General features: G+C 56.4%; 2 protein-coding genes across 12 annotated transcripts; one reads left to right on the top strand and one right to left on the bottom strand.

The window, feature by feature from the left end:
* Positions 1 to 248: 248 nt before the first annotated feature.
* Positions 249 to 9,724, top strand: ITPA (inosine triphosphatase). Of its 4 annotated transcripts, none has more exons than XR_011494593.1 (9): positions 249 to 397; positions 2,137 to 2,194; positions 2,288 to 2,352; positions 3,017 to 3,090; positions 4,171 to 4,202; positions 4,864 to 4,979; positions 6,342 to 6,417; positions 7,954 to 8,030; positions 9,239 to 9,724. XR_011494593.1 is itself a non-coding variant. In XM_014861873.3 (9 exons), the coding sequence occupies exons 1-9, from the start codon at positions 332 to 334 to the stop codon at positions 9,372 to 9,374; spliced, it is 663 nt and encodes a 220-aa protein (XP_014717359.1). In that variant the 5' UTR covers positions 301 to 331; the 3' UTR covers positions 9,375 to 9,724. The 4 variants fall into 4 exon arrangements, 3 of the variants coding, with proteins under 3 accessions (XP_070341753.1, XP_014717360.1, XP_014717359.1); XM_014861873.3 differs by lacking the exon at positions 6,342 to 6,417 and adding an exon at positions 755 to 793 and having other exon boundaries at positions 301 to 397; XM_070485652.1 differs by lacking the exon at positions 6,342 to 6,417 and having other exon boundaries at positions 4,864 to 4,995; positions 7,923 to 8,030; positions 9,239 to 9,650.
* A 2,820-nt stretch (positions 9,725 to 12,544) lies between these two features.
* SLC4A11 (solute carrier family 4 member 11) lies at positions 12,545 to 23,989 on the bottom strand. 8 transcript variants are annotated; one of them, XM_014861868.3, is made up of 21 exons: positions 23,377 to 23,513; positions 21,865 to 21,891; positions 21,712 to 21,756; positions 19,163 to 19,315; positions 18,985 to 19,034; positions 18,479 to 18,710; positions 18,314 to 18,395; positions 17,947 to 18,070; positions 16,321 to 16,536; positions 16,147 to 16,240; positions 15,909 to 16,034; positions 15,715 to 15,828; positions 15,492 to 15,624; positions 15,149 to 15,222; positions 14,467 to 14,719; positions 14,286 to 14,392; positions 14,036 to 14,204; positions 13,771 to 13,944; positions 13,372 to 13,567; positions 13,124 to 13,293; positions 12,545 to 12,991 (listed from the first exon to the last, which is right to left on the bottom strand). In XM_014861868.3, exons 3-21 carry the CDS (start codon positions 21,740 to 21,742, stop codon positions 12,928 to 12,930), a joined length of 2,562 nt encoding a protein of 853 aa, XP_014717354.2. In that variant the 5' UTR covers positions 21,743 to 21,756; positions 21,865 to 21,891; positions 23,377 to 23,513; the 3' UTR covers positions 12,545 to 12,927. The 8 variants fall into 8 exon arrangements, with proteins under 8 accessions (XP_014717354.2, XP_014717355.2, XP_044604325.2 ...); XM_014861869.3 differs by lacking the exon at positions 23,377 to 23,513 and adding an exon at positions 23,641 to 23,767 and having other exon boundaries at positions 12,546 to 12,991; XM_044748390.2 differs by lacking the exons at positions 21,865 to 21,891; positions 23,377 to 23,513 and adding an exon at positions 23,641 to 23,989 and having other exon boundaries at positions 12,546 to 12,991.
* Positions 23,990 to 24,588: the final 599 nt, after the last annotated feature.

The following is a 24,588-nucleotide window of genomic DNA, read 5'->3' as shown; positions in this document are numbered from 1 at the left end:
CCCTTGGCGGGAGGGACGGGTCTCGGCGTACTCAGCCTGCAGTCTTGGGAAGACCCTAGCAATTCGGGCGCAGGGGAGCCGCGCCATTTTCCTCCCTTCTAGCGCTCGGCGCCGCAGGCTGCTCCTCCAGAAAACGGGCGCTATGCTCCCCAGGGGTCTGAGTGGGGAAGCTGAGCGCGACCCGTCGCAGCCGTGCAGCAGGATCCCCACGCCGCCGGACTGGAGACCCTCGGCCGGAATCCAAGCCGCCCCCTTCCGCCGCCAGCCGGAAGTGCTTGCGACTCGAGGCAAAGGAGCTTCCGGTGTGTCTGCCTGGTCTCCGGGTCTCACCATGGCGGCCTCCTTGGCCGGCAAAGAGATCGTATTTGTCACGGGGAACGCCAAGAAGCTGGAAGAGGTGCCGGGAGGGTGTGGGAGGGCGACCAGGAGGCGGCTAGGGGTAGCATGTGGCAAGGCCGGCTGGGGTTAGGGTGGAGAAGGGGCTTCCAGGCGGACGGAAGCACGCGGGGAGAACGGAGCGTGGGGCTGGGAGGGATGGGTTGGACCTGCGTGTGTGGAAGAGGTTGGGCCTCACGGAGTGGGACGGCCCTGTGTGTATAACCTGGGGTTGGCCTTGATAGAAAAAAGGCTTTGACAGATCCGGGCACAGAGCTTGTGGGCTTAGGGGCTGCGTGCGCCGAAGGAATGGCGGGGTGCTTAGCACCTGTCGCAAAGGTCACCCATTAAGCTAGACCTCAAACCGGTACTCCGACAGCCGTCTGGAGCTGATCCAGACCCCGCTGTGGCCAAAGAGGTGGGTCATGTGTGAGGAATCATGATGACACCCAATAGATATGGCTGAGGCAGATCAGTGGGGTGCAGTCATTAGGGGACCCTTCGTTTGTCCACAGCAAAGGGATCCATGGCATGCCTGTGCCAGTACAGGGTGAACTTCTCAGGTGCCAGAGCGCTGTGCTGATAACAGGCTTGGAATCCTGAGGCCAGACTAGTCAGGCAGACAGGCAGTGCCACCCTGAACAGAGCCCCATGCAGGATGGTGGGTGCCAGTTCCCAAGCCCATCTCTGCCTCTGGTTGAGGAGGATGCCCTCCCACGTTCAAAGAAGGGACTGGAATGGCCAGAGGAGGGTCACTGGAGAAGACAGACTTGAAGTTAGCCTAGAAGAGAGAGTCTTAACTCTTCATTCCCATAGTAACCATTGGCAGACTGATGAGGCCTATGGACCCTTTCTCAGGAAAATACTTTTAAATGTACAAAATAACATAGAATTACAAAGGAAATTGATTTTATTGAAGTACAATTCTCAAAATATTACAAATATTTGTGAACTAGTTACATATTCTTTATTAATGCATTAAAGGGTTCAATCTATTAGTGTGTAATTACCATAATTTTAAAGTAGGATTGTAAATGGTATTTTGAGATATCTGTTGCAACTGTAATGAATGGAGTATAACAACATCTGTAGGGGTTTTTTTCTTTTTCTTTTTTGGAGGAAGACTGGCCCTGAGCTAACATCCGTACCCTTCTTCCTCTACTTTGTATGTGGGACGCCTACCACAGCATGGCTTGCCAGGTGGTCCCATGTCGGCACCCGGGATCTGAACCTGTGAACCCCAGGCTGCTGAAGCAGAACGTGCGCACTTAACCGCTGGGCCACCGGGCCACCCCTATGTGTAGTTTTAATAGATTTAAAGGTCACAGGAGGTACTAATGCTGTTTTGGTTTGTTTTCTAATTTTACAATGGAAAGAGCTGCAAAATTTCAGCCAGGGGTTAGTGAAAATAAAGAGGTATTTTTTCCTATCCAAGCTCACAGGCCTCCTCAATCAGGATTCTGGGTAACCCCTGATAGAAACTTCCTAACCTCGGAGGACGGGTAGGGTTTCTGGAAGCACTGAGAAGGGAAGAGAGTGTTCCTGATGGGGGGTTTGGCATGAACAGAGACCTGAAGTAGGAGGGATAGAGTGAGGAGATGGGGGAACTGACCTGCTAGGGTGAAGCTCAAGGGCCTTTCTTGAGGGGAAGCTTGAGGGGACTGGCAAGAGAGTTATCTGAAAAGAAAGGTAGCTGACAGTTTGTGTAGTAATGGGGAGTCCATAACAAATGGTGACAGGTGTTCTTTCATTTTGGAACAGGTCATTCAGATTCTAGGAGATAAGCTTCCTTGCACTTTGGTGGCACAGAAAATTGACCGTATGTCTCTGTTTTTTTTTATTTTTAAAAGATGGTTCGATTTCTCTGTCTCCACACGACCTGACTCTGTGTGTGTCTGTTTTCCTTAATAAGTGCCAGAGTACCAGGGAGAGCCGGATGAGATTTCCACACAGAAGTGTCGAGAGGCGGCTCGCCAGGTGCTTGTTCTGTGCGCATGTGTTCCCATACTCGCTCCTCTTGTCCTGGTGGCTCCTGGGGCCTGTGCTTGTTGGGGTGGGCAGAGAGCAATAGGGTGAGCACAGTTTGTCATGACTTCAAGACCTACCCAGGCCTAGCTAGGCTGGAGTCAGTTCATGTTAGCCCTGGAATACTACCTTGCTCACCCTTGACTGCATAGTATTCCTGCTGACCAACACTCACACACACACACACACACACACACACACACACTTCTCTCTCCCTGATTTTCAGAGCTATTCATTCCAGCCAATACATTCTCACACACAATCTACAATACGATATGCACACATCTATGTCTGCACTCACCTATCTCTGTGGAACTGAGAAGGAGCATTTTATGCAAAGTCAGGCTGCCCAGGTATGAATCCCAGCTCTCCTGTTGCTGTGCCTGGAGCAAGGTTTACACCCTGCGAAGGGCTTTGGTGTCCTTGTCTCTAAAATTAAGATAAGAGATTAGCCAAGGGCTGTACCCTGTAGCAGATGGACCTCTATCTGCTGCTGCTTCTGCAGATCCCAGCTAGCTGTGGGTCTGGCCCTTGTCTGGGTGGCCTGGGAATTCGGGGTGGGGGCGGGGCCTGCTACTAGTTGCAGGTCTCAGGGCTGCATGTCCTTGTGCTGCAGGTGCAGGGGCCGGTACTGGTGGAGGACACCTGTCTGTGCTTCAATGCCCTCGGGGGCCTGCCCGGACCCTACATGTGAGTGCTCCCCCATCCCCTTTTAGGGCCCTGCCCAGAAACTCGCCTAAACTTCGAAATGATTGGTTACCTGATATTGCCGGTCATTCAGTGTCTTGGCATCAACACCAATATTTCAGATTGTCCTGAGGAAGGATTAGGGATCAGGGAGAGGCCTGCCTTTTCTTTTGTAAAGTGTGAGAATGTAATTGTGTAAGTGGAGATGGGCAAGGGGAACCCACTGGTCGGAGAGGTACATTATAGGCAGATCAATTTCAGGAAAGAGGAAATAAGGAAGTTGAGATCTGAGAATGGATTTTTTTAAACTACCCAGTACCCTGGACCCCCTGAGAAGGTCTTTGTGTATCTCTTGGGTACAAATACCTCAATTTGAATACCCCTCCCTGGGCTTGGAGGGCGAATGCACAGAAGTGCTGTCGCTGGGTGTTGAATACGTATATCTTTAACTTTGGGGTTGCCAATTTACTTACCAAGGCAATCCACCCATATACACTTGTCCTTACAGTGCACATTGCTCTATATTCTCACCAGCACTGTGTATTATGGTGTTTCATATTCTGCAGCATGGGGAGTGTGAAATGTTATCACATCTGCTTTTAATTTGCATTTCCCTAATTACCAGTGAGGTCGAAGCCTTCACTGGTTTATTGATTCTTCTGTGCATTGCCAGTTTGCCTCCATTTCATTTTTCCTATTGAATTATTTCTCTTCATTTTTTTTTTAAGATTTTATTTTTTGCTTTTTCTCCCCAAAGCCCCCTGGTACATAGTTGTGTATTTTTAGTTGTGGGTCCTTCTAGTTGTGGCATGTGGGATGCCGCCTCAGCATGGCTTGATGAACGGTGCCATGTCCGTGCCCAGGATCTGAACCGGTGAAACCCTGGGCCACTGAAGCAGAGCACACGAACTTAACCACTCAGCCACGAGCCAGCCCCTTCTCTTCATTTTGAGTTGAGACGTTCTTTATCATGTCCCCTTGGCTGTCCCCGGGCTCTCATCCCTGGGGATGCAGCCCGGAGAAGAAGGTGGTAGGAAGATCCAAGCGCTCCTGGTGCCTGATTCACCTGTATTTCTCTTGCAGAAAGTGGTTTCTGGAGAAGTTAAAACCTGAAGGTATTATCCCCATTTGTTTCTTCCTTTAGATCTGTTGGGAATTGAGAATCTGGGGGTTCCAGGGGAGAGGCCCCAACTAGTAACTGGGAATTTCAGGTTCCACTCCCCACCGTGGAGCCCCTGATCACCTCAGTTTCCCCATCAATAACCTGCAGCTCACAGCTTCCCCACACACCCGCGTCCTCCAGGGAGCTGGCTGAGGTGTGGGAGGAGTGGATGGGGGAGGGGTGGTGGGAGCTGTGAATTTGAAGGACAGAGGGGCTGTAGTTTTTTCTGGCTCTCTGAGAGGAACTCGGCTTACTGAGGGCTTCCTGTCCTTGCCTCAGCCAGAGCCTGGCCCGGCCTGGGGGCTGGCCGGTTGTCCTTCCTGGGACCCAGCAACGTGTACGCTGTCACCCATAGTTGCAGGCCAAAATGTTTCCTCTTAGGTGCTTCTAAAAGCACTTTATTTTATGGAACATTTCAGACATGTACAATGGTAGAACAGGGTAATGAACCCCACGTCCCCAGCATCCAACTTCCAGGGTTATCAGCGCAAAGCCTATTTGATGACCTGTGTATGCGCACCCCACCCCACCCCCCCAATTTGGTGCCCCCCATCCGGGGTCGTGGGGGCTGGGCAGCACAGACTGCCCTGAACCCTCACTGTACCCGCCCGCAGGTCTCCACCAGCTCCTGGCCGGCTTCGAGGACAAGTCTGCCTACGCACTCTGCACGTTCGCGCTGAGCACCGGGGACCCGAGCCAGCCGGTGCGCCTGTTCCGGGGCCGGACCTCGGTGCGTACCCACGCTTGTTCCCATGCATGCCGCCAGAGGGCGCTGCGACTCGAGCCTAAGGCACAGGGTCTTCTGCGCCTTCTGCAGGATCTTCTGCAGGATGGTAGTGGGAAGGGCGCTTGTGGCCAGAGTTAGTTCCCAGGGTTTTGCACAGAGGCTCTCCTGGGCACCACAAGTAGACGTGCTGTCAATCCGGAAACCTGTTTGACCCCTGAGGCTGGTTCAGGGAAACACACCGCGGATCACAGCTGTTGAGGCCTGTACCCCCAGAGCTCTGCACTGTGTGCCCACCTAAGGATGTGGAATGTCCCTTCTTATTAAGTGTACAGTACAGTAGTGTTAACTATATGCACATTGTTGTGCAACAAATCTCTAGAACTTTTCATCTTGCAAAATCAGATGCCCTCCTAAGATGTAGAAACCAAAGGTGACAACTCCCAAAGCTGCATCTACAGCTCAGACTTCTCCAAGCTTGAATCTCCTTATTCAGCTGCTGAGGCGACAGCTTCCTTTGAATATCACACAACCTTTCCAACTTCTTGTGTTCATATAAATCTTACTTCTTGCCTCAACTCAGTGCTTCCCCGGCTGCCCTTCAACACCCCGGTGCCTGCATATCAGACTCAAGTTCTGCTGCTGCTCACAGGGTTCAGACCACCCTCTGGGCTGGCCTGCTCCCCCCACAGCACATCCATTCTCTCCTTGTGGCAGGAGTGTGCCTTCTGGCACATCACTCCTCTGCTTAGTCCCTTCTGCTCAGGATAAAAATCCAGACTCCCACCCTGGCCCACAAAGCCCTACCTTGGAGCTCCTCTGGGGGCTGTCCACAGTCCTGCCTGGGTAGATTTTGTGTGTGGTAAAAAACGCACAACATGGGGCTGGCCCCGTGGCCGAGTGGTTAAGTTCGTGTACTCCGCTGCAGGCGGCCCAGTGTTTCGTTGGTTCGAATCCTGGGCGCGGACATGGCACTGCTCATCAAACCACGCTGAGGCAGCATCCCACATGCCACAACTAGAAGGACCCACAACGAAGAATATACAACTATGTACCGGGGGCTTTGGGGAGAAAAAGAAAAAAAAAAAAACAAAAAAACGCACAACATAAACATTACCATCTTTACTCTTTTTACGTGTCCAGTACAGTAGTGTTGACTGTATGCACATTGTTGTGGAGCAGATCTCTGGGAGTTTTTCATCTTGCCAAATTGAAACTATACCTATCACACGAGTCTCTTGCCCCCGCCCCCAGCACCTGGCAACCACCCTTCTACTTTCTGTTTCTAAGAGTTTGCCTATTTCAGACACCTCGTGTGAGTGGAATCCTGCAGTATTTGACTTTTTGTCGCTTGCTTATTTCATTTAGCATAACGTCCTCAAGGTTCATCCATGTTGTGGCATATGACAGAGCTTCCTTTTTTAAGGCTGAATCATACTCCATTGTACGTATATACCACATTTTCTTTATCCATTTATCTGTTGATGGACATTTAGATTACTTCCACATTTTGGCTGTTGTGAATAATGCTGCTATCAACATGGGTGTGCAAATATCTCTTCGAGATCCTGTTTTCAGTTCTTTTGGTTATACCCAGAAGTGGGGTTGCTGGATCATATTGCCTGATAAAATTTTTAAAAATTAGTTGTAGTTAGTCTGCTACTTTCACAGAAATGTTATTTCAAAAGTCAAGCTTGAACAACCACTGGTCCAACTTCCTGCACAGTGACTGAGCAGCAGCTGCCCTGCTGACAGGACCTGGTCACTGCAGTCCCCACCATTCCGTGTTGTCTCCCCCGCCTTGGCTGCTGCATGTACTCTGTTGCTTGCCAGTTCCCACTTTACCTGAGTGGCCTTGCTGTTGCTTGTTCTGTTCTCACCTGTGCTCTAAGCCCCAACCACGTTATCCTTTCAGCAACGCATATACCAAGTCCTTTACCATCTCGTGACCTTGGCAGCAGCCGTGTTCTCCACCTGGAATGTTCTTGCTCTAGCCCTTTATGTGGCCAAAGTGTCCCCTCCTCACTGAGGCCTTCTCTCGGCTCCCCATCGAAGTCCCTCCATCCTGTTATTCTTGAGCCCAGCTCCCTGTTTGTTCCCTTCCGGGCACTTTGCATTTGGTAATCATTAATTTGTTTACTTGTGTAATGTCTGTTTCTATGAGGGCAAGGCTAGGCCTGCTGTGACCCCAGTGCTGAGAACACTGCCTGCCCCACTGTAGGTGTTCAGAAAACATTTGTGTGAGGTTCAGAGTGTTTCAGTAATGGGCTTCGGTCACACAGCTCCCCTCTAGCAGAATTTGCCTTTGGTCTGAATGACCTGGCATATATGTGGCTGATTCCCATCCTCTACTGCCTCTCTTATATTTTTTAAATTATTGTTATTTTTTGTTTGTTTTCATGGCAACATGACACTTCATGACACTAGACTATGATTTGTGCTGTTTGTAACATTTTCCTGTTGGAATTTGCCTATTACAGCCAGTATTTATTGAGTTCATTTCTGTGTTGAACATTGTGCTAAATAATTTCTATTATATTATTTCACTTAATTGTTAGAACCTCCTTTGTATTTTCAGAAATGTGGTAGTAATAGCAGGCGTAGGGTTTGTCTGCAAAGTTCAGGGTCCTCGACTTCCCATTAGGAGAAAATGTTTTCTGTCAGTTTTTCAAAGTTAACTTCTTCCATGAGGTCACAGTTTGTCAAAGCTGTAGAGAGGGAAGGTGGCCCCAAGGGCATCGGTGGGCCGATCAAGCACATAGCTCCTCCCTGTATGCGGTGGGAGAGCTGTCTTGCTCTGTTTTACTTACGTATTCAGCAAATGTTTGCAGGCACTGTGGACCCCTTGAAACCATATATTTTGAGTAAATAGGGTTTAACCAAATTCATGAACTAACCAAACTAAAACTGGCGACTGCCCTCCTCCTAGTGCGTCTCCTCCACACCCAGTGACACATCTGTCCCCCCTTTCCTCTGGCAGGGCCGGATCGTGGTGCCCCGAGGCTGCCGGGACTTTGGCTGGGATCCCTGCTTTCAGCCTGATGGATACGAGCAGACGTAAGGAGCCCCAGTTTCCTCTGGGGGTATGGGGTTGGGATAGCTGTGATCTGGGTTGGGTCAGGGCCCCGCCCAAGTGCAGGCACGCAGCTATGGGTGGGGGCAGCTCTGAGGGTGCCATTCCAGCCAAAGGCAGCTCTGCTGGGGTGGATGCAAGGAATCTGGGTGGCCCGGTTCACGGTGCGGGGGCAGCCGGGCGTAGCTGGGAGTCCTGGGCTCTCAGGCTCCAGCTCACCGCAGAGCAGCTGTGTGACTTCAGTGGCTTCCCTTCTCTGACCTTGGCTTGTCATGTAGAAACCTGACAGTTTTGTGGGATGGTCTTCTGACTCCCCCATCTAGTTTGGAAAAATGTTAACACTTTTGCAGCCTTTGGTGGGCACTACATTAAACCTCCAGGTGTCCTCAGGATTCCACATTACCCTCCCTACCCCCGCTTATTTACAAAGGATGCGTTGGCCATTATAGGAGTCAGGTTTTCCAGGCTTGAAGGGCCTGTGGGGAGTGTGGCTTGAGGCCTCACAATAGCCAGACGGGGCTGAGGACAACATGAAAGCGCACTAAGAATGCTCTTTGGTGACACAGATGTTCTATATGTGCACTGTCCAATCCAGTAGCCACTAGCCACATGTGGCTGTGGAGCAATTAAAATGTGGCTAGGGCCACTGAGGAACTGAGGTGATTTTTATTCAATTATAATTGATTTAACTTTAAATAACCACATATGGCTAGCGGCCACATATTGGACAGCACAGATCTGAAGCCCACAACTGCAGTGTGGGATTCTCACCTCACTGGAGTCCTGATGTGGAAGACGGGCCACTGGCCAGCTGTCCCACACTGCCCCCCCCAAACTCCCCCCCAGCACATTAGAGGAGACTGCTGTGTTTGTTCTGTCAGGCCCCACTGCTTCCTGTCAACAGATGACAAAGCTGATCAAACACGCAGCTCATCCCCCGTCCCCAGCTTCCCTTAACGATTTTTGTACACACTAGAGCAAGTTTAATATCCTTCCGCACTCATTAATACGGGTTCCTACCTACAGGGGAATTTAAAACCCTGTCCGATTTCTAAAGAATTAACTCTAGCCTCCAAGAGCTGGTGGCCCTGTTCTCCTTTCTTGGAGACTCCTTGAGCTTTGGGCTCTAGGAGGGGGTGGGGGGTACATACCCTCCCTGAATCTGGGCTCCCTTTTCTCTGTTGCCCCTTAGGTACGCAGAGATGCCCAAGGCTGAGAAGAACACCATCTCCCATCGTTTCCGGGCCCTGCTCGAGCTGCAAAAATACTTTGGCAGCCTGACTCCCCCTGGGGCCAGTGATGATGGCCAAGGGTCCGGGGAGGGCTAGCCTGAAACTTCCTCCATCAGGCTGGCACCCCTCCAAGTACTTCCTTCAGGGTCCCACTTCCTGGGGGTGTTGAGACAGCCTCACCAGCCGTATCTGGAGGAGCAGCTGGCTCTGCTCAGAGAAACTTTGGCCAAGGGACATCATTCTCTTGCCCTTGGGGATTCAGTGGTTTCTCCTACAGCCTCCAGGCCTGGGATCCTGAAAGGACCTTGGATGTTAGAACTGGTCTGGGTGGGATTGCGGGTTTGGGGAAGAACCACACAAACAGCGTTACATGTTTTTTAAATGCAGCAGATAAAAATTCTGGAAGGCACTGGCTTCCAAATAAACTGGATATGTCTGCTTCGAAACCGGCCCCGGGCAGGTGTCTGTCTGCTGAGTCCCCTTTGGCAGGAACAGGAAGCCTCTCAGGTGGGGGAGGAGGGCTGGGGCGGGACATGGGCAGCGCTGTGGTGAGGGTGTTTGCGTGCCCTTGCTAGCTGGAATATTACATCCTCTTTCCTTTATTCTTCAAGTGTCAGGTCGTGGGCTGACCTTTTCCATGCCAGATCTGTGCTGTCCACCCAGCCAGCGAGTGATGCCACTGCCCAGCTGGCCTCCATGATGTTCGCTGGGTTGGGGGGCGGGCAGTGTGTGATGTTGAGCGCTTTGGCTTTATTCCAGTATACGTGAGAGCAGCTACAATGTTGGCTTCTGATTATAATGCCAAGTTCCTTTTTTTTTTTTTAAAGATTGGCACCTGAGTTAACAGCTGTTGCCAATCTTTTTTTTTTTTCTCCTTCTTCTCCCCAAAGCCCCCCAGTACATAGTTGTATATTCTAGTTGTGAGTGCCTCTGGTTGTGCCATTTGGGATGCCACCTCAGCGTGGCCTGACAGGCGGTGCCAGGGATCCGAACCATGGAAACCCTGGGCCGCTGAAGTGCAGCGTGCGAACTCAACCACTCAGCCACGGGGCCGGCCCCCCAAGTTCATTTTTATGATAGAGGGGATAGAGTCCTTGACCTCAGTTGGGTTGTCATGCTATGGTTCAGCCTGGTGCCTCCCAGCCCCTCAGGAGGCCCAGCTCAGCTGCCCCAGACCCTCACTATGCCCTGGTGAAGCTGTTCCCTGGGAGGGACTTTGGGGACCCGGGGCAGCTCCCTTGCCTTTCCTGCCAGTGTTTCTCTGGTAATTAGAAGGTGCCCAACCCTGAGGACATTCGGAAAAGCCTGTTGTGCACAGCAGGTTGAGGGTGGGGTGGGGGCGTCCTCAGTGCTGATGCGTCACTCCCAGGCTGCTGCACTCACACGCAGCTCTGGAGAACATCCCCTCCAGCCACTGCTCCTTTGTCCTGGCAACATGGCTCAGGGCCTGGGTTTGACTGTTGTTTCCTCCCCTAAACTGCGTCAGAGCGCGTGGGTGAGGACAGAACTTCATTCCTTTGCCCCTCTCTTGCCTGCGAGGCCCAGCTGGGTTGTTTCCCCAGGAAATGCCGGTGGCCGAGCGCAGCCACCTCTGAGTTGTCTCCTTGGTGGTGGGTGATGTCTGGCTGGGGATCAGACGTTGGGTGCTGGGGGCCTGCCTGCTGCTTGCCTGTTGATTCTGGATACGCTGCCACCTGCAGGGAACACTCAGGCTACTGGGAAGGGGGCCCCAAAGAAGGACCGCATGCCACAAGGGCGGGGTGGGTCCATGGGGCTTGGGGCAGGGCATTCCTCCGTTTGCTGCTTGGCTCCTTCGCTAGAGTGCTATCCTGGGCCCACAGTACACTTCCTGTCTCCCTTCTTAAACTTTTAGCTGCCCATCCCCACAAACAGCACAGAATGTACCCAACTCTGCCTGCCCAGGAGAACTGCTCGGGGGAAGGGTGAGGTGTCTTCATTGCGCCCCCGTCTCCACTGCCCCCATCAGTGCACGAGGGCTCCCATATCGCCACTCTGCCGTCCAGCCAGCATTGGTAGACTGAGTTTTGCCAGTCTGCAAAATGGAAGGTGCCGTCTCACTGCAGGGTTGCATTTCTCAGGTAACCAAGGGGTTTGAGTATCTCCTGTCATTCCTGCTATTGTTTTTGGCTCCCTCTCCCGCCTCTTCTCAGCCTTTGCCTCTTTTCTATTGGAGTCACTGTCTCTTTGTTAATCTGCAGTAATTCTTTGTGTATCAAGATATTAGTTCCTTTTTGGTTTGAGATGTAGCAGATATCTTCTCTCATCTGCTCCCTTAGTCTGTGGTGTATTTGTCAAGCCAAAGTCCTGTAAGGGGATATGATGGGGTGTCTGTGAGCTAGGTACTCCGTCTCCCAAGGCTGCTGCTCCCTGGTACACATGGGTGCTCCCCTGAGCCCCAGATCTCTATTCCCTGCTGCCACTGTCATGGAGCCTGGCCAACTACCAAATGACCAAGCCAGAAACATGCCACCTCCATGCCATCAAACCAATCCCAATGTCCTGCCATCTGGATTCTTCCACTCCCCTCCATCCCCACTGTCACCAGCCTGGTGCATGGTGCAGCCCCTGCCCCACCCCAAGCCCACTACATATAAAATCTAGGATTCACCCAACAGACAGGATAGTTCAAAACTGCTGCTCTGGGGCTGGCCCTGTGGCCGAGTGGTTAAGTTCGCGCGCTCCGCTGCAGGCGGCCCAGGGTTTCGTTGGTTCGAATCCTGGGCGTGGACATGGCACTGCTCATCAAACCACGCTGAGGCAGCGTCCCACATGCCACAACTAGAAGGACCCACAACGAAGAATATACAACTATGTACCGCGGGGCTTTGGGGAGAAAAAGGAAAAAAAAAAAAATGCTGCTCTGACCTACATGCGCCTGAATCTGTCCGGCTGCTCTGTAGTTGCCTCGGAGTCAAGGCCCGTCACTGTCAGCCCTGTTGATCTCTTCACCAGCCGTGGCTCTTCCCTGGCCCCAAGTCCTCTCAGGACCCTTGCACATGCTGTTCCCAGTGCACTTCCCCTGCAGGTTCCTGGCAGCATGGCAGTGCAGAGGCCTCCTGGGGCTTCCACGTTTCCCTGTTGGGCCAACGTTCACTGTATGGGGTTGGAAGTGACAGCCCACAGGTGGCACGCAACAAAAATTGGTCCCTTTCCACTTCCCCTAGGAGGGTCTCCCCCTCTCCAGGGCCCTCAGGTGGCCTTCAGAAGCTAGGGTTGGGCGGGGCAGCAGGGATGGAGGCGGCACATAGAAGCATAGAAACAGGAGCTTTATTCTCTAATGTGCATACACCGAGTTCCTTACACAATCAAGGAAATGGCTTCTCTTTCAGGCATCTGACTCTTTTATCAAAAGAAAATCCGTCCTGCTTAGTCCCACCCTGGGCAGAAGCTGCCCTGAGCAGTGTTCTTGACCCAAAGCAAAAGGCTAAAGGGAGAGAGGTGGGCACACACCACAGAACCCCCACAATTCCCAGACCCCCTAGCCTGTTGGGCCAGCTGTGAGGGGGTGCAGCACAGAGCAACACCCCAAAAGACACCCACACCTCCCCATCCACAGCCACAGAGCCAGCTGGGAGGACCTAGGGGCAAAGGGTGAGCAGGGTGTGGCCAGGGCCTGCCAGTCAGGGCCTCAGTGCTCCGCGTCCATGGCATCCAAGTATTTGGCTTCAATGATTCGGGGCAGCAGGTTGTAGCTGCAAGGGAGGGGGAACACGAGGAAGACAAGCGTCGGGTCAGAGAGAAGGCAGAGGACACCCGCCCCACCCCAGCCCACCCACTCTCCCACCTAGCCGGGCCCCTCCTGCCCGCTGTCCGCCCTCCCGTACCGGATGGGGATCATGGCAATCATGATGAGGGGAAAGATCATCTTCATGTAGGGCAGGGTGCTCATGCCAAAGGCACAGAGCAGCAGCAGCTGCAGGACCTGCAGGCCTGTGAAGTAGTGGATCTTCCGCTGGGGCACCCTCCGGATGTAGTGGGTGGGTGGGTACGAGGTCTGTGGGCGGCAGGGACCAGGTGTGGGCAGATCTGGAGCCATATCCCCCACCCACACCCCTTGCCGTCGGGGCCTCACCTGGTCCTTGAGCAGCAGGGCCATGCGCTCGAAGAGCTGGTTGCCGTCAATGGAGGTGAGCGCGATATAGAGGAAGAGCCCGTAGAGCACAGGCTTGGGGATCCACTGCAGCGGGAAGGGCAGCAGCAGGAGGGAGAAGCCCACCAGGACGCTGGCGCCGAGGGTGGTCAGCCGTGTCTCCTTCACATTCACAATCCTGCGTGGGCCCAGAGCACGATCACCTCTGGCCCTGGTCCATGGGGCCACGTCCCACCTCAGGTCACACATGGTTCCTGGGTTAGGTTACTTCTGGGCCCTTGTCCCCTGAGCCACACCCCTCCCTAGGTCACATGTGGCCCGGGGCTACCCCCACCTCAGGGTCCACATGACTCTTGCCTCAGGGGCTACGCGGACACTCACGTCTCATAAATGTGCCCATTCTCCACACGCTCTTCCACCAAAGCCAGTGTCCGCACGTGCAACGGGGAGTGGGGGTAGGCAGCGTGGATCCAGGGCATCCCAAACAGAGACAGCCCAGTGTTGATGATGGCGACCAGCAGGAGGTCCCAGTGGTAGGCAGTGCCCTTCACCAGCCTGCAGCAGACAGGGGCACATGTGGACGGAGCCCCACTGTCCCCTTGGAGGTTTAGCACAAACTCACCCCTCCCCACCCAGCCCTGCAAACCTGTTCTCTGGTGCATTAGCCAAGGCAGCCACTAGGTTCTGCTCGATGAAGAAGAGCATGGACAGCAGGAAGCCGAGGCCCATAGCGCTGCCGATGGCCCTGAGGGACAGCGAGTGCATCTCGGCTATCTCAAACAGGCTCTCGCTGGGGTTGTAGCGGAACTTGCTCACTGCAGCAGAGTACAGGCCCCTGTCAAGCCTGCAGCTCCTCAGGAGCAACCCCACCCATCCCCAGCCCGGTCCCAACTCACTCTTAATTTCTCGGAAGCCATAGGAGCAGATGAGGGAGAAGGTGAGCACTGAGATGGGCAGGGCACAGTCTGACAGGATCTCACGCATGCAGGGGTGCAGGTAGGGGCTGGGGATGCAGGCAGGTGTATCAGTGTGGCCTGGGGACATGCCCCCTTCCCCTCACCCCTAGGCCCCCCTTACCTCTTCTTGAACTGGTAGAGGGTGTAGCTCAGCCAGAGCGTGCCCAGCATGATAAGGAGGCTGAGCACGGCGGTCTCCCGGCTTGGGTGCTCGGTAGCACGGGTGTCCACAGAGGTCAGCTCTGGCGGGCTGGACAGGAGGCTGGTGTTGAGGGCAGTGTGGAGGCTGGTGTTGACACCTAGCAGGCTCACCAAGGAAGGGCTATCTGCGTAGTAGTTCCCAAGGTTGTGGCCATTGTAGTACTTCTGGAAGACTATGGATACAGGCCAACAGGCCTCAGCCATCTGGGCTCTGGGGCCCAGCTTCCCACTGGATGTGGGGTGGAGGGGCCCTGAGGGGAGAAAGGGCTTCTAGGGGGAGGAGTGGGGGGCGTAGCAGGGAGCTGGCTTTCTCTGTCAGCCAGGACCCTATCAACCTGCCCGTCCAACTACCAACCCCACACCCTGCCATTGTCCCTCTGCTCCATCTCTGACAGCACATCACACCTGGCCCATTGCCTCTGATCCTGCCTGGGGCAGTCCTGTCACTGTCCAGCACATGGGGCTGCTGCTGTCTGGTGGTTACAGCTCCCCAGAGTACTGTGGACCATGGCAGCAACCTTAGCTTGTATGCTTCTTTGCTGCCCAGCCACAGCCTGTAGCCCCCATCTCAACTCAGGTCTCCCTGCCTCAGGTGCACTCACTTTTGACCATGCCCTTGACAGCATCCAGCACGAATGTGATGGAAATGAACAAGGCAATGATCTCCTCCGTCGACCTGCCAGGGGGGTGATATGCCTCATAAGATGGGGGTGAGTTGTGTGGCAGGGGAGGCTTCCCTGAGCCTCGGCACGGCCACCTGCCTCCTCCTGCCACAAAGAAGACCAGGGTCCCAGGCTCTCCCCGTGAGGCAGTGATACGGTAGGGGCACCCCATCCACTCTAGGGCTACAGGGCCTCATAGGCTGGCATGCAGGCTGACCCAGATCCCTGGCCTTGGTCTCCCTCCTGCTTGAGGGTCCCAGCAGCTCAGGGAAGGCCCTGTCACCTCTTGAAGAGACTCATGACCAGGCTAAGGTTGAAGAGAGCATAAAGCGCAAGGAAGAAACTGTTCCACAGGCCCGTCCACGCATAGAAGGTGTTGAAGTCCAGATCGTAGTCGTCACAGATGCCACGAATCACTGCAGGCAGCGGGACAGGGGTGGGCAGTCAGGGCTGAACTGGGGCCAGGGACCTCAGGAACCATCTCCCCACCGCAGCCCCCACTGCACCGTGGATGTAGAGGGCCAGGGGCGCGGTTGTCAGCAGCACTACCAGCGGCTGCCCGGAGAAGAGCGCGTACAAGAGGCCTCCAATGCTCTGCCCGGCCACCGTCTTCTGCACATCTGAGGAAGTGGGGAGGTCAGATGGACATGGAAGTCCTGGGCCCCGCCCAGCATACCCCCATCAGCCTCCAGGCCCTCACCAATGGCCCCGTTTGTGTTCTCATCATTGAGGGACCCAAAAGCGATCGTAGGCAGAAGGCAGGCGAAGTAGAGGAACAGGGTGGTGGTGATGTATTTGCCCACAGCCTTGTTTTTCCCAATAATGCCTAGGAATGGAGGACGGGAGAGAGGGTATGCTGGGGATACAGGACAGGCACATGTGTTGTCCTGAGGTCTGAGCCACAGGCTGAGCTCTAGGGGGGCCACGGGGCCACTTACCATCAGTGAAGTCGAGGGGGTACATGGGGAACCTGCGGGCTATGTCCTCCCAGATGCCCTTCCCCACAGGGAGAAAGTCCTTGTGCTGTGGGGGCTGGGGAAGAGGAGAGAGTACCTGTTAGTGTTGCAGCCCGTGCCCCTCGCCACCCACCCAGGCCCACCTGGCCCCTGTACCTGCAAGGCTCTGTGGGTGCAGATGGAGCTCACGTGGTAACCCCTCGTGCTGGCAGTAGGACACTGGCTCACCATGGTGAGCAGCTGTCTCTGATGTACCAGGGCCTCCTTGAATTCTTCCTCCGTGCGGGTCTTCAGGAGCTTCTGGCGGAAGGTGATGTCCAAGAACATGGTGGCGAACGTGCGCCCCACCTCTGTCGCCGTCTTGGTGCTTTTCTGGGGGTGCAGGATGGGAGAATCATGTAGTGCAGAGGGCACCGTGCCCCACCCTTGCTGTGCATGGATGTCCCGAGCACACGCAGGCGCTCTGTCTGTGGCTGGTAGCGGGTTTTGTTTCCCAAAGTTCCAGCATTAGTGGACCCTGCCACAATTCCACCAACTCAGCACATCTCTACAACTGCCATCAATCTAGTTTTTTTCTTAGAAACTCAGGCATTAGTCTTGTCCTAAGGAATACAAATCTGTGTAATTGTGGATAAGGAAATCACATTGATGGAGAAAAACGTTTATCCAGCTACATTTCACCTGCTGGTTTATCTGATTTTCAGAGGGGTTCCAGGCCCCTTGGGGCTTCTCCCTCTCGCCTGGCCAAGGTCAACCGTGTCCATGAACTCAGTGTCCAGCCTCCATCATGGCAAGCTGTCTGACCTCCCCAACCTAGGTCCCCTGGGAGCAGTGTCGGCCCTTTTGTGCTGCCCTAAGCAATAGTCCTGGGGCCGTACCACACACACTATGCTGTTCTGTTAGGTTTAGAACAGGCTCCTTCTCCCCCAGAGGAGCCAGCTGTCAGGCTGGTCGGTCTGTCCCAACACACCAATCTAGCCACTCAGGCCTCGGGATACTGCTCCCCTTCCACCGTTCTGGCCACCTTGCCAGCTGTCACTCCCTCTGACCACGAGCTGCCCACTGCCCTAAATGCCCTGCCTCTCTTACCGGCCCTGTAACATTCAGGGAGGCTCACAGCATGTCTACAAAATCCCTGGGAAGGACATTCCTTCAGCACCCCTTTGCCTAGAGAAAGCCCGGGCAGGGGACCATGCCAAGCCATGAGTCTGTGCCAGAGGCAGGGGCAGAACCATCAAGAAGCTAATGGAAGCTTAAGTGTTAAGGCCCTTCCCAGGCCTGGAGAGGGGCCCTAGCCATTTTCTATTCATGATTTTTAAATCCATTTCCTTAAAAGAAGACTCTCCAAATTGTATCAGCTTCAGCCCCCACAAAAGTAAGATGCCCCTGACCAGGCGGTGTATGACCCAGGAAGGAGTGGGGATCCTTGGCCAGCAAATCATAGTCAGCCAACTAGAAGAAGCATTAGGGTCAGGGCAGGCCAAAGAAGGGTCCCTATGTCTGAGTAATAATAATTTTTAAAGGATCTCTTTTCAGTTGGGAAGGAAATACAACCTTCTGGTCAACTTCTGGGGAAATTAGGGCTTGATAAGCACCTAACAAGGATGCTTCAGATAAAGCATCCAGTAGGGCAGAGAAGAAAGGACAGGGTGAGGATGAGGACTTCAGAGGCCAGGACTATGGGGTCCTCCAGCACATGGAAGACATGCCCCCAAGAAGAGGGCAGGGTAACCTGGAACCCTCCTCCCCAGGAAACGGAGCCACCCAAGGACCCCTCCTCACCATCTTGGGTGGGGCCAGCACCAGGATGACGAACCGCACCTCACAGGAATTCTCCCCCCAGTTCTGCGGGCGAACCAGGCGGCTAATGCACACGTGCCGCTTCAGTAGGGCCTTGGAGGTACAGCTGGCAGGGACAGGGAAGGGCACACAGCACACAGTTGCCACCATTGGGAGCTGGGGCTCCCTGCACCCAGAGCCCCCAACTTTGACCCCCCATGACCTCCGTTAGGGAGAAAAAAGACCAAATGGGATGGAGTGCTCCCACCCTCTCCCCTCAAACTGGGTGGGCCAGCCTCTGCAGGGACACGGGATGCCTAGCTCCAGTGTGACACATGGGGAGGCCAAATGTGGTGGCCTGGCAACTCACATGATGCAGAGCCATGACTGCTGGTATTGCACCCCTGTGACCGTGGCAGTGACCCCTTGGATGGTATCCGACAGCACATGGACTAAGGACAGGGTGCAGGGGAACAGGAAGGTCGGCCAACCCCCCTCCATGACCTCCCCACCCAGACAAGGAGACGGGCCTTACCCTTCCCCTCCGTGGGGGCCCCGGCATCAGTGAAGAGCATGGCCATGAGCAGGTCCAAGTTGCAGTCAGGCTCAGTATTGTGGGGGTCATGGGCTAAACGGCACAGCATGGCCCGCAGCACGTCGTCCAGTGAGGTGGCCGTCTCGTTCAGGATGATGCTGGCCCGTGCCAGGAAGCCGTCTAGGTCCCGGTGCGCGCGGATCTCTTCCTCAAAGTTCTTTAACTTCAGGTACTATGGGGACCCCACGCACAGAACCACACAGGCCCAGGAGTGAGACGCACTTCCCTGCCCGGGCCCCTCCTCTGTGGTGGTCTCGGACTGCCCCTGCCCACTAGGATCAACACCCCATTCCGGGAGGGACAACCCAGCATGGCTGGCCCCAGCAGCCAGGCCTCTGGCTAGTGTGAGAGGGGAGCAGCGTGAGCTATCTCAGGGAAGCAGCCACCTCCACCCTGTCTAGTGGCCCAGGACCAAATGTCTCCTGTCCTGCAGATAAGCCACTCACCTTGCGGGAGGTGTGTAGAAGTCCACAGCCACCAGGTGACTCACTCTCGGCTAGAGAAAAGCGGGAGGGCTCAGGGTGCCTTACCTCTTCAGGGCTCTCTTGGTGGATGGGGGCCATTCCTGGCCAGTCCCCAGTCCCCTGCCCTCCCCGCAGCCTGTCCCTGCTACAACCCCCATACCAGCCTGGGTGGGCTGCACCTCGAGGTTGACGTTGACAAAAAAACGGATGCTCTCGCCAGACACGATGGAGGAGTTGACCGTGTCGAAGGCCTCGTCCCCCAGGCTCTCCTCACGGGTTTCAGAGGCATCATCAGTGTCACACTTGAGGTAGCCTGGAGACCCAACCACCACCGAGAGAGACCCCCCAAGGGGGCTTGGTCGTCAGTGCCACACACTGGAGGGAGGGACACCAAGCCCAAGGAGCAGGGGCCCCTGGGCTGTTCCAGGCAGCACCCTCTAGGTGAGTGGTGAGGGAGGCTCCTAGGCCAGCAAGAAGCCTCAGGCCGAGGGAGGCAGAATATCTAGTCCTGGCCCAGCACCACTCAGAGGACGGCAGCTGGCTCGCAGCCCCCACCCGACAACTTTCTCCAGCATTCTTCAGCTGCAGGGACCAGGGCCCTGCACTGTTCTGACCCACGCATATCCTTCAGCTAGAGGATAATATATTTATTCCACAAACTTTGGGCCAGGCATGTGGTACAACGACATGGTTAAGGTGCCTGGCCCCTGCCCTCGCAGAACCTCCAAGTTATAAGACCCAGACCTTCCTGGCTCCCCAGATGGGACCCAAGGGAAGCCAGAGCCACTGCAATATCCGGACCTGCACATCTCCTTGCCTCATTGGCACAGGGTCTGAGAGCTCCTCGTCATGGGGAGGGTGTGTGGGGCGAAGTATCACGGCTGAGAGACCTGGTCCAGACATCAGACAAGGCCCAGGAAGCAAGAGAACCAGGAAAATACACCCAGGGACTGACAGGGGATGGGACCCCCAGAACGAGGCCTCATCTTGGGCTTCCAGCCACGGAGGGGTATGTCGTGGCGCCTTGGGACTCCCGTCATGGAGACTTGGGACTCCCAGAGCACAGACCCTGCTGTCCCTTTCTCTTGGTCTGCCTCTCAGTTCCTATAACTGCCCCACAGCACAGGCCCCACTCCTACAGGAAGTCTTCCTGGTAACATGCGTATGTTCCAATCTTCCCTGATTCCTGGCGGGGCTTCCTACAGCCTCAGGAATCCTAGTCTGAGCCAACACTGCTACCCCTGGCCCCTTGGGCCCTGCCCCACTCCCCACCTCGATCTCTCACTCCTCTGGTCAGTTGGCCAGCACCACAGGCATGCCAGCTCCTGTCCTCTGAGCCAAGGGCTTCCCTCCTGGAGGGCCTTCTTCAGGGCTTGATGGACCCCTCCTCCTCTGGCAAGTCTTCCTAGGGACCTGCCTCACTCTTGGCCCAGCCAGCACTTCTTCCTGACTGTCCTATGGGTCCCCTATGGCTTGCCACTTGTGGGTGCTCCCAGGAAAGAGGCCCTTGTAGGCCAGACCCCACCAATGCCTGACAAACACCTGTGCAGGGACAGGGAAGGGTCAGCAGCACTCCTACACCTGCCAGGCAGTGACTCACCCTGACTCACTTCCACTCCCGCCCGCTGGTTTCCTCTGCACATCCCAGGCCAGTGTCCTGTGCTCAGCCTGGGCTCTTTCTAGGCAGGAGGCACTAGGCTTCCCCCATCAAGGTGCCCATGGACTAGTGACCCCTGCCCCAGGTCTGCACTGCAACCAAAGCCCTGGAAGAGCTATTAGGTCAAGAGATGTCCTTCTCACTTTTGTCATGGAGCTCACGTCCATGAAAAACTCCTTCCTCCCCATTCTAGGCCTGCTTTGCTTAGACTACCTGGTTCCCCCAGCCCCAACCTGCCCCAGCCTCCCCTCTGTCACCCCCACCAGCATCCACTGTTCTCCAGTGCTGCCCTCACCCTGTCCCCTTCTCCTCTACCCTGGGCTCTACGTAGGACCTGCCCAGCTGACACTACCAAGCCCCTGCAAGGCTCCTGGGATGCCATGTCCCCATTTCCATCCTATAGCCCAGCCACAAACCTAATCTGCCTGTCAGCATCCTGGAACACACAGTCTCCATGCCCTGGGGTCCCTGGGTAAGAGCACATCACCACTCTGCCCAAGTACTGTCCCACTAAACACCCCTCAGATGATCAGGCCAGCTCCTGGTCTGGGCAGAGGAGAGGCAGCATGGAGCCAGCCCAGGGACATGTGGAGGGGCAAGCTAGACTGGGGCCAGCAGGCAAAGCTGATGCACAGAGAGGTTACATTTCTTTAGAGGGACAATGGCAGCCCCTCCCTCACAGAACTGGGCAGGGACTCAGGGATGTGGGTATCCACAACACTTGGCCTAGGCTGCTAAGATAAGCAGGGCGTTGTAATAGTGAACCATGGGAAATCACCAGATGGTCCACATAGGCCAGGAGAGGGAGCAACCTGCCCTCCCAGGACCAGAGAACCACTAGAGACCCGCCAGTGTCCAGAGCAGTGTCAGCTGCCCCTCTGATCACATCACAGCCTCCCGGAGGGGAGGATTCAAAAGCACCCCAGCACCAGCAGAGGACGACAGACAGGTGGCCAATGCTGTGGGTCCCCAGGTGGATGGACTGGGTCCCCTAGAGACTTCTGACCAAGAAGCTTTCTACAGACACACACCCACACCTGAAAGGCACTCACCTGCATCCTCAAGGTATCCATTCTGAGACATGCCGGAAGAGCCTTCTGCAAGGGAAGCCAAAGAACTGTCACCAGCTCCATGGACCAGCCCTGGAGAGTCTCCCGTGTCCATCTGCGTCCCACTCCACACCAACCCTGCTGACTCCTTCTTACCCTTTTCAGGGACCCAACCAGGTCAACCTGGGAGAAAAAGGAGCAGGGAACAGTACTAGGGAGGGGCCCGTTGAGGAGTCGGAGGAAGCCAAGCCTGTTTTCTTCAGCCTGTCAGATAGGGGCTGCCCAGGCAGGAGAGGGCGCAGGAGGGGAGGCGTTCTCAGCTTGTTTTCTCCCGGAGTTATTAACAGTACCCGGTGAAGTACTGAAGGATTGATTCGGTGGCTGTAGAATTCCGCACCGGCCGCCAGTGCTGGAGGGAAGGGGCCGTCCCTCCACCCTCCCTGTAGTAGCCCGCGGCTTCCGTCTCTCGCTGCTCAGCTGCCAAGCCCAGCACCTGGGCTGGGGCCCTCTTCCAGGAGGAACATCGTGCCTTTCACTCTCCCGTAGGTCCCTGGGGCCACCAACACCCATCACACGTGCAGTCGCCCCCAGCCTCACGCCCCCGGGGTTACCGGGGGAGGACCCGGCAACGGCCTCCTCCGTTGGGCGCCACCCTGTGCCACCCACGTCCCAGGCCTCTTAGGAGGCGGAGCCGTTGGTCCTCAAGGGAGATGCGGGGGGAGGGGGGCGCTGTGCGCGCTCCCCGCGCCGGGCCCCGGATAGTCCGGCTGTTTGTGTCGCACTGTGCCCGGAAGGAAGCGACAGGAGGTGCCGGTGCACGAGAGGAAAGCGCCTCCAGACTCGGGACCCTGCGGGTCGGGGGCAGGATGCGGACGGACGGACGCGCGAGGCGGGAGCCTGGGCTGCATCCAGAAGGGGGGGCGGGGTAGGCAGTAAAGCTAGTATCCGAGGCCCGCAGGGATGGACAGAGGACGAGGGAGACGACGGTCTGAAAAGAATGGGCATGGTGCACACCCTAGTCTCATCCCGCGCGCCCCACGTGCAAGTAAATAGTCGTACAAACCCAGGGCTGGCCCTCAGGTGTCAGAGCCAGGGGGGAGAGACTGCTGTGGCCGCGCAGGGGACAGTCTGAGGTCCGGGGACCCCTAAGAGTGGGAGGCTTCCTCGCAGCGCCAGGGGCGGGAAGGTGTCCGGGCAGAACGCAAAGCGGGGCTTTCCGAGGCGGCAGCGTGTCCGGCTCTGCAGAGCCCAGCGCGGGGTGTTGGGGACCCCACAGCTCCGCCTCGCCCACTTCCAAGCCCCTACTCCTCCACCGGCTACCTCAATGGCTCAAAAATTGTTAAGGATTTAAAGATGGCTATAGCCGAGCATTGATCAAGCGCGCAGTGCCCACAAAGGCGTCCCTGGGCCTCCCTCCACCGACTGCGTACCCACCCGGACTCCCACTTGCTAGCGGCCAAACTCACCCCCGGGTTCCCCCACCCGCGCCCGCCGGGAAGCCCCCACGACCCTCTCGGCCACCATGCCGGCGGGCCTTGAAGGTCTGCGGCATCTGCGTTCTTCCCCGTGCCCCGACGGCTCCGCGTCCCCTCCTAGCACGCCTTTGCCTCGGAGACCGGACGGCCTTCCCGCCGCGCCCCCGCCCCGCCCGCGGCCTCAGGCACCCACCGCACGGCTGGAGATGGAACATGCGCCTGGTGGCCGCGGCCATAGCCCCGGCGACGGGCTGCCAGACGGCTGCACACACGCGCGCACGCCTGGGCTCCTCACCCGGTGCTTCGGGACCTCAAGCTTGGAGTCTCCGGCGGGCCAGCGGCGGGAGCCGGCGACACACCCCCGCGCCGCGCCTGGGTCCTAATGCCGCTCATACGCCCCGCCCCGGCACGAGGGTGGCCGAGGGCAGGGTCCCGTCTGCCCGCCCCGCGCCCTTACCCGCGCTCCTGTCAACCCCGGGCGGGCTGCTCCTAGGAACCAGCAGCGACTTAGCCAGAACGTGTAGACTGGGCTCCTTCGGGCCTGCGCGCCCTCCCAGGCGTCGCCGGGTTAGGTACTGGGTGGGGCTGGGAAGTTTCTGGGAAGAAGCTCGATGGGCCCGGGGACCCAGGGAGTTGTGAAGCTGCGGCGGGTCGCAGGAAGGTTTCCCCGGCGGCGGCTTTATGCGTGCGTGCAGTGGGCGCCCGCCCCGTCCTCTCGGCAAGGGGCCTACGCAGGCCAAGCCCGCCGGCTGCCCCGCCCCCTCCATTCATCCTGATGCTCCGGCCTCCTCCTCCTCCTCCAGGAAGCGCGCCCCGACTAACTAGACGGGCTCGCGCGCATTCCCCGGGCTACGCCCTGGCCCGCGGAGCCAGCCGCCCTCCCGGTCGGCGGCGTCGGGTTTGCTCGCAGGGCGCCTGCCGGTTTCTCCCCTGGCCTCTTCGCGCCCTCGGCCTTCTCTTGGGTCAAGGTCTTGGCTCATGGCTTCTTTCCTTCCCAAGATGGCCCCGCCGCCGGGTTTTCCTTCCCGGAACGCAGGAGCCCGGCTCCGGGACGCGCCTTCTCTGGCGCCTCATCTGCGAGGAGACAGAGAGGCGGGAAAGGCGGCCGGCGGGGGACAGTGGTGGGTGCGCGCGCCGGCAGGCGGGCGCGTGCGGCGGTGAACTCCTGCCTTGACCCTCGGTGGCTGTTCAGCAAATAATTCCACAACCCTCGGGCCCCGGATTGACCCAGGAACTCTCCCCCAACAAAGTGTTAATCACCTATCCCCTCCACACTCTGGCTCCCAGCGGGAGGACTAGCAGCGATTCTCCCCGCTCATCTCCGGCTGTGATGGAGTCCTCGGCCACTGTCCCCCAGGCATGGGAGAGGGCGGGCGGGGCAGAGGGTGAGCCCACCTCTGCGGAG

The sequence above is a fragment of the Equus asinus genome, chromosome 15 (assembly GCF_041296235.1).
Source record: "Equus asinus isolate D_3611 breed Donkey chromosome 15, EquAss-T2T_v2, whole genome shotgun sequence".
NCBI lineage: Eukaryota > Metazoa > Chordata > Mammalia > Perissodactyla > Equidae > Equus > Equus asinus.
Note: the sequence above shows the minus strand (reverse complement) of the source record. Positions and strands in the feature narration are given on the sequence as shown.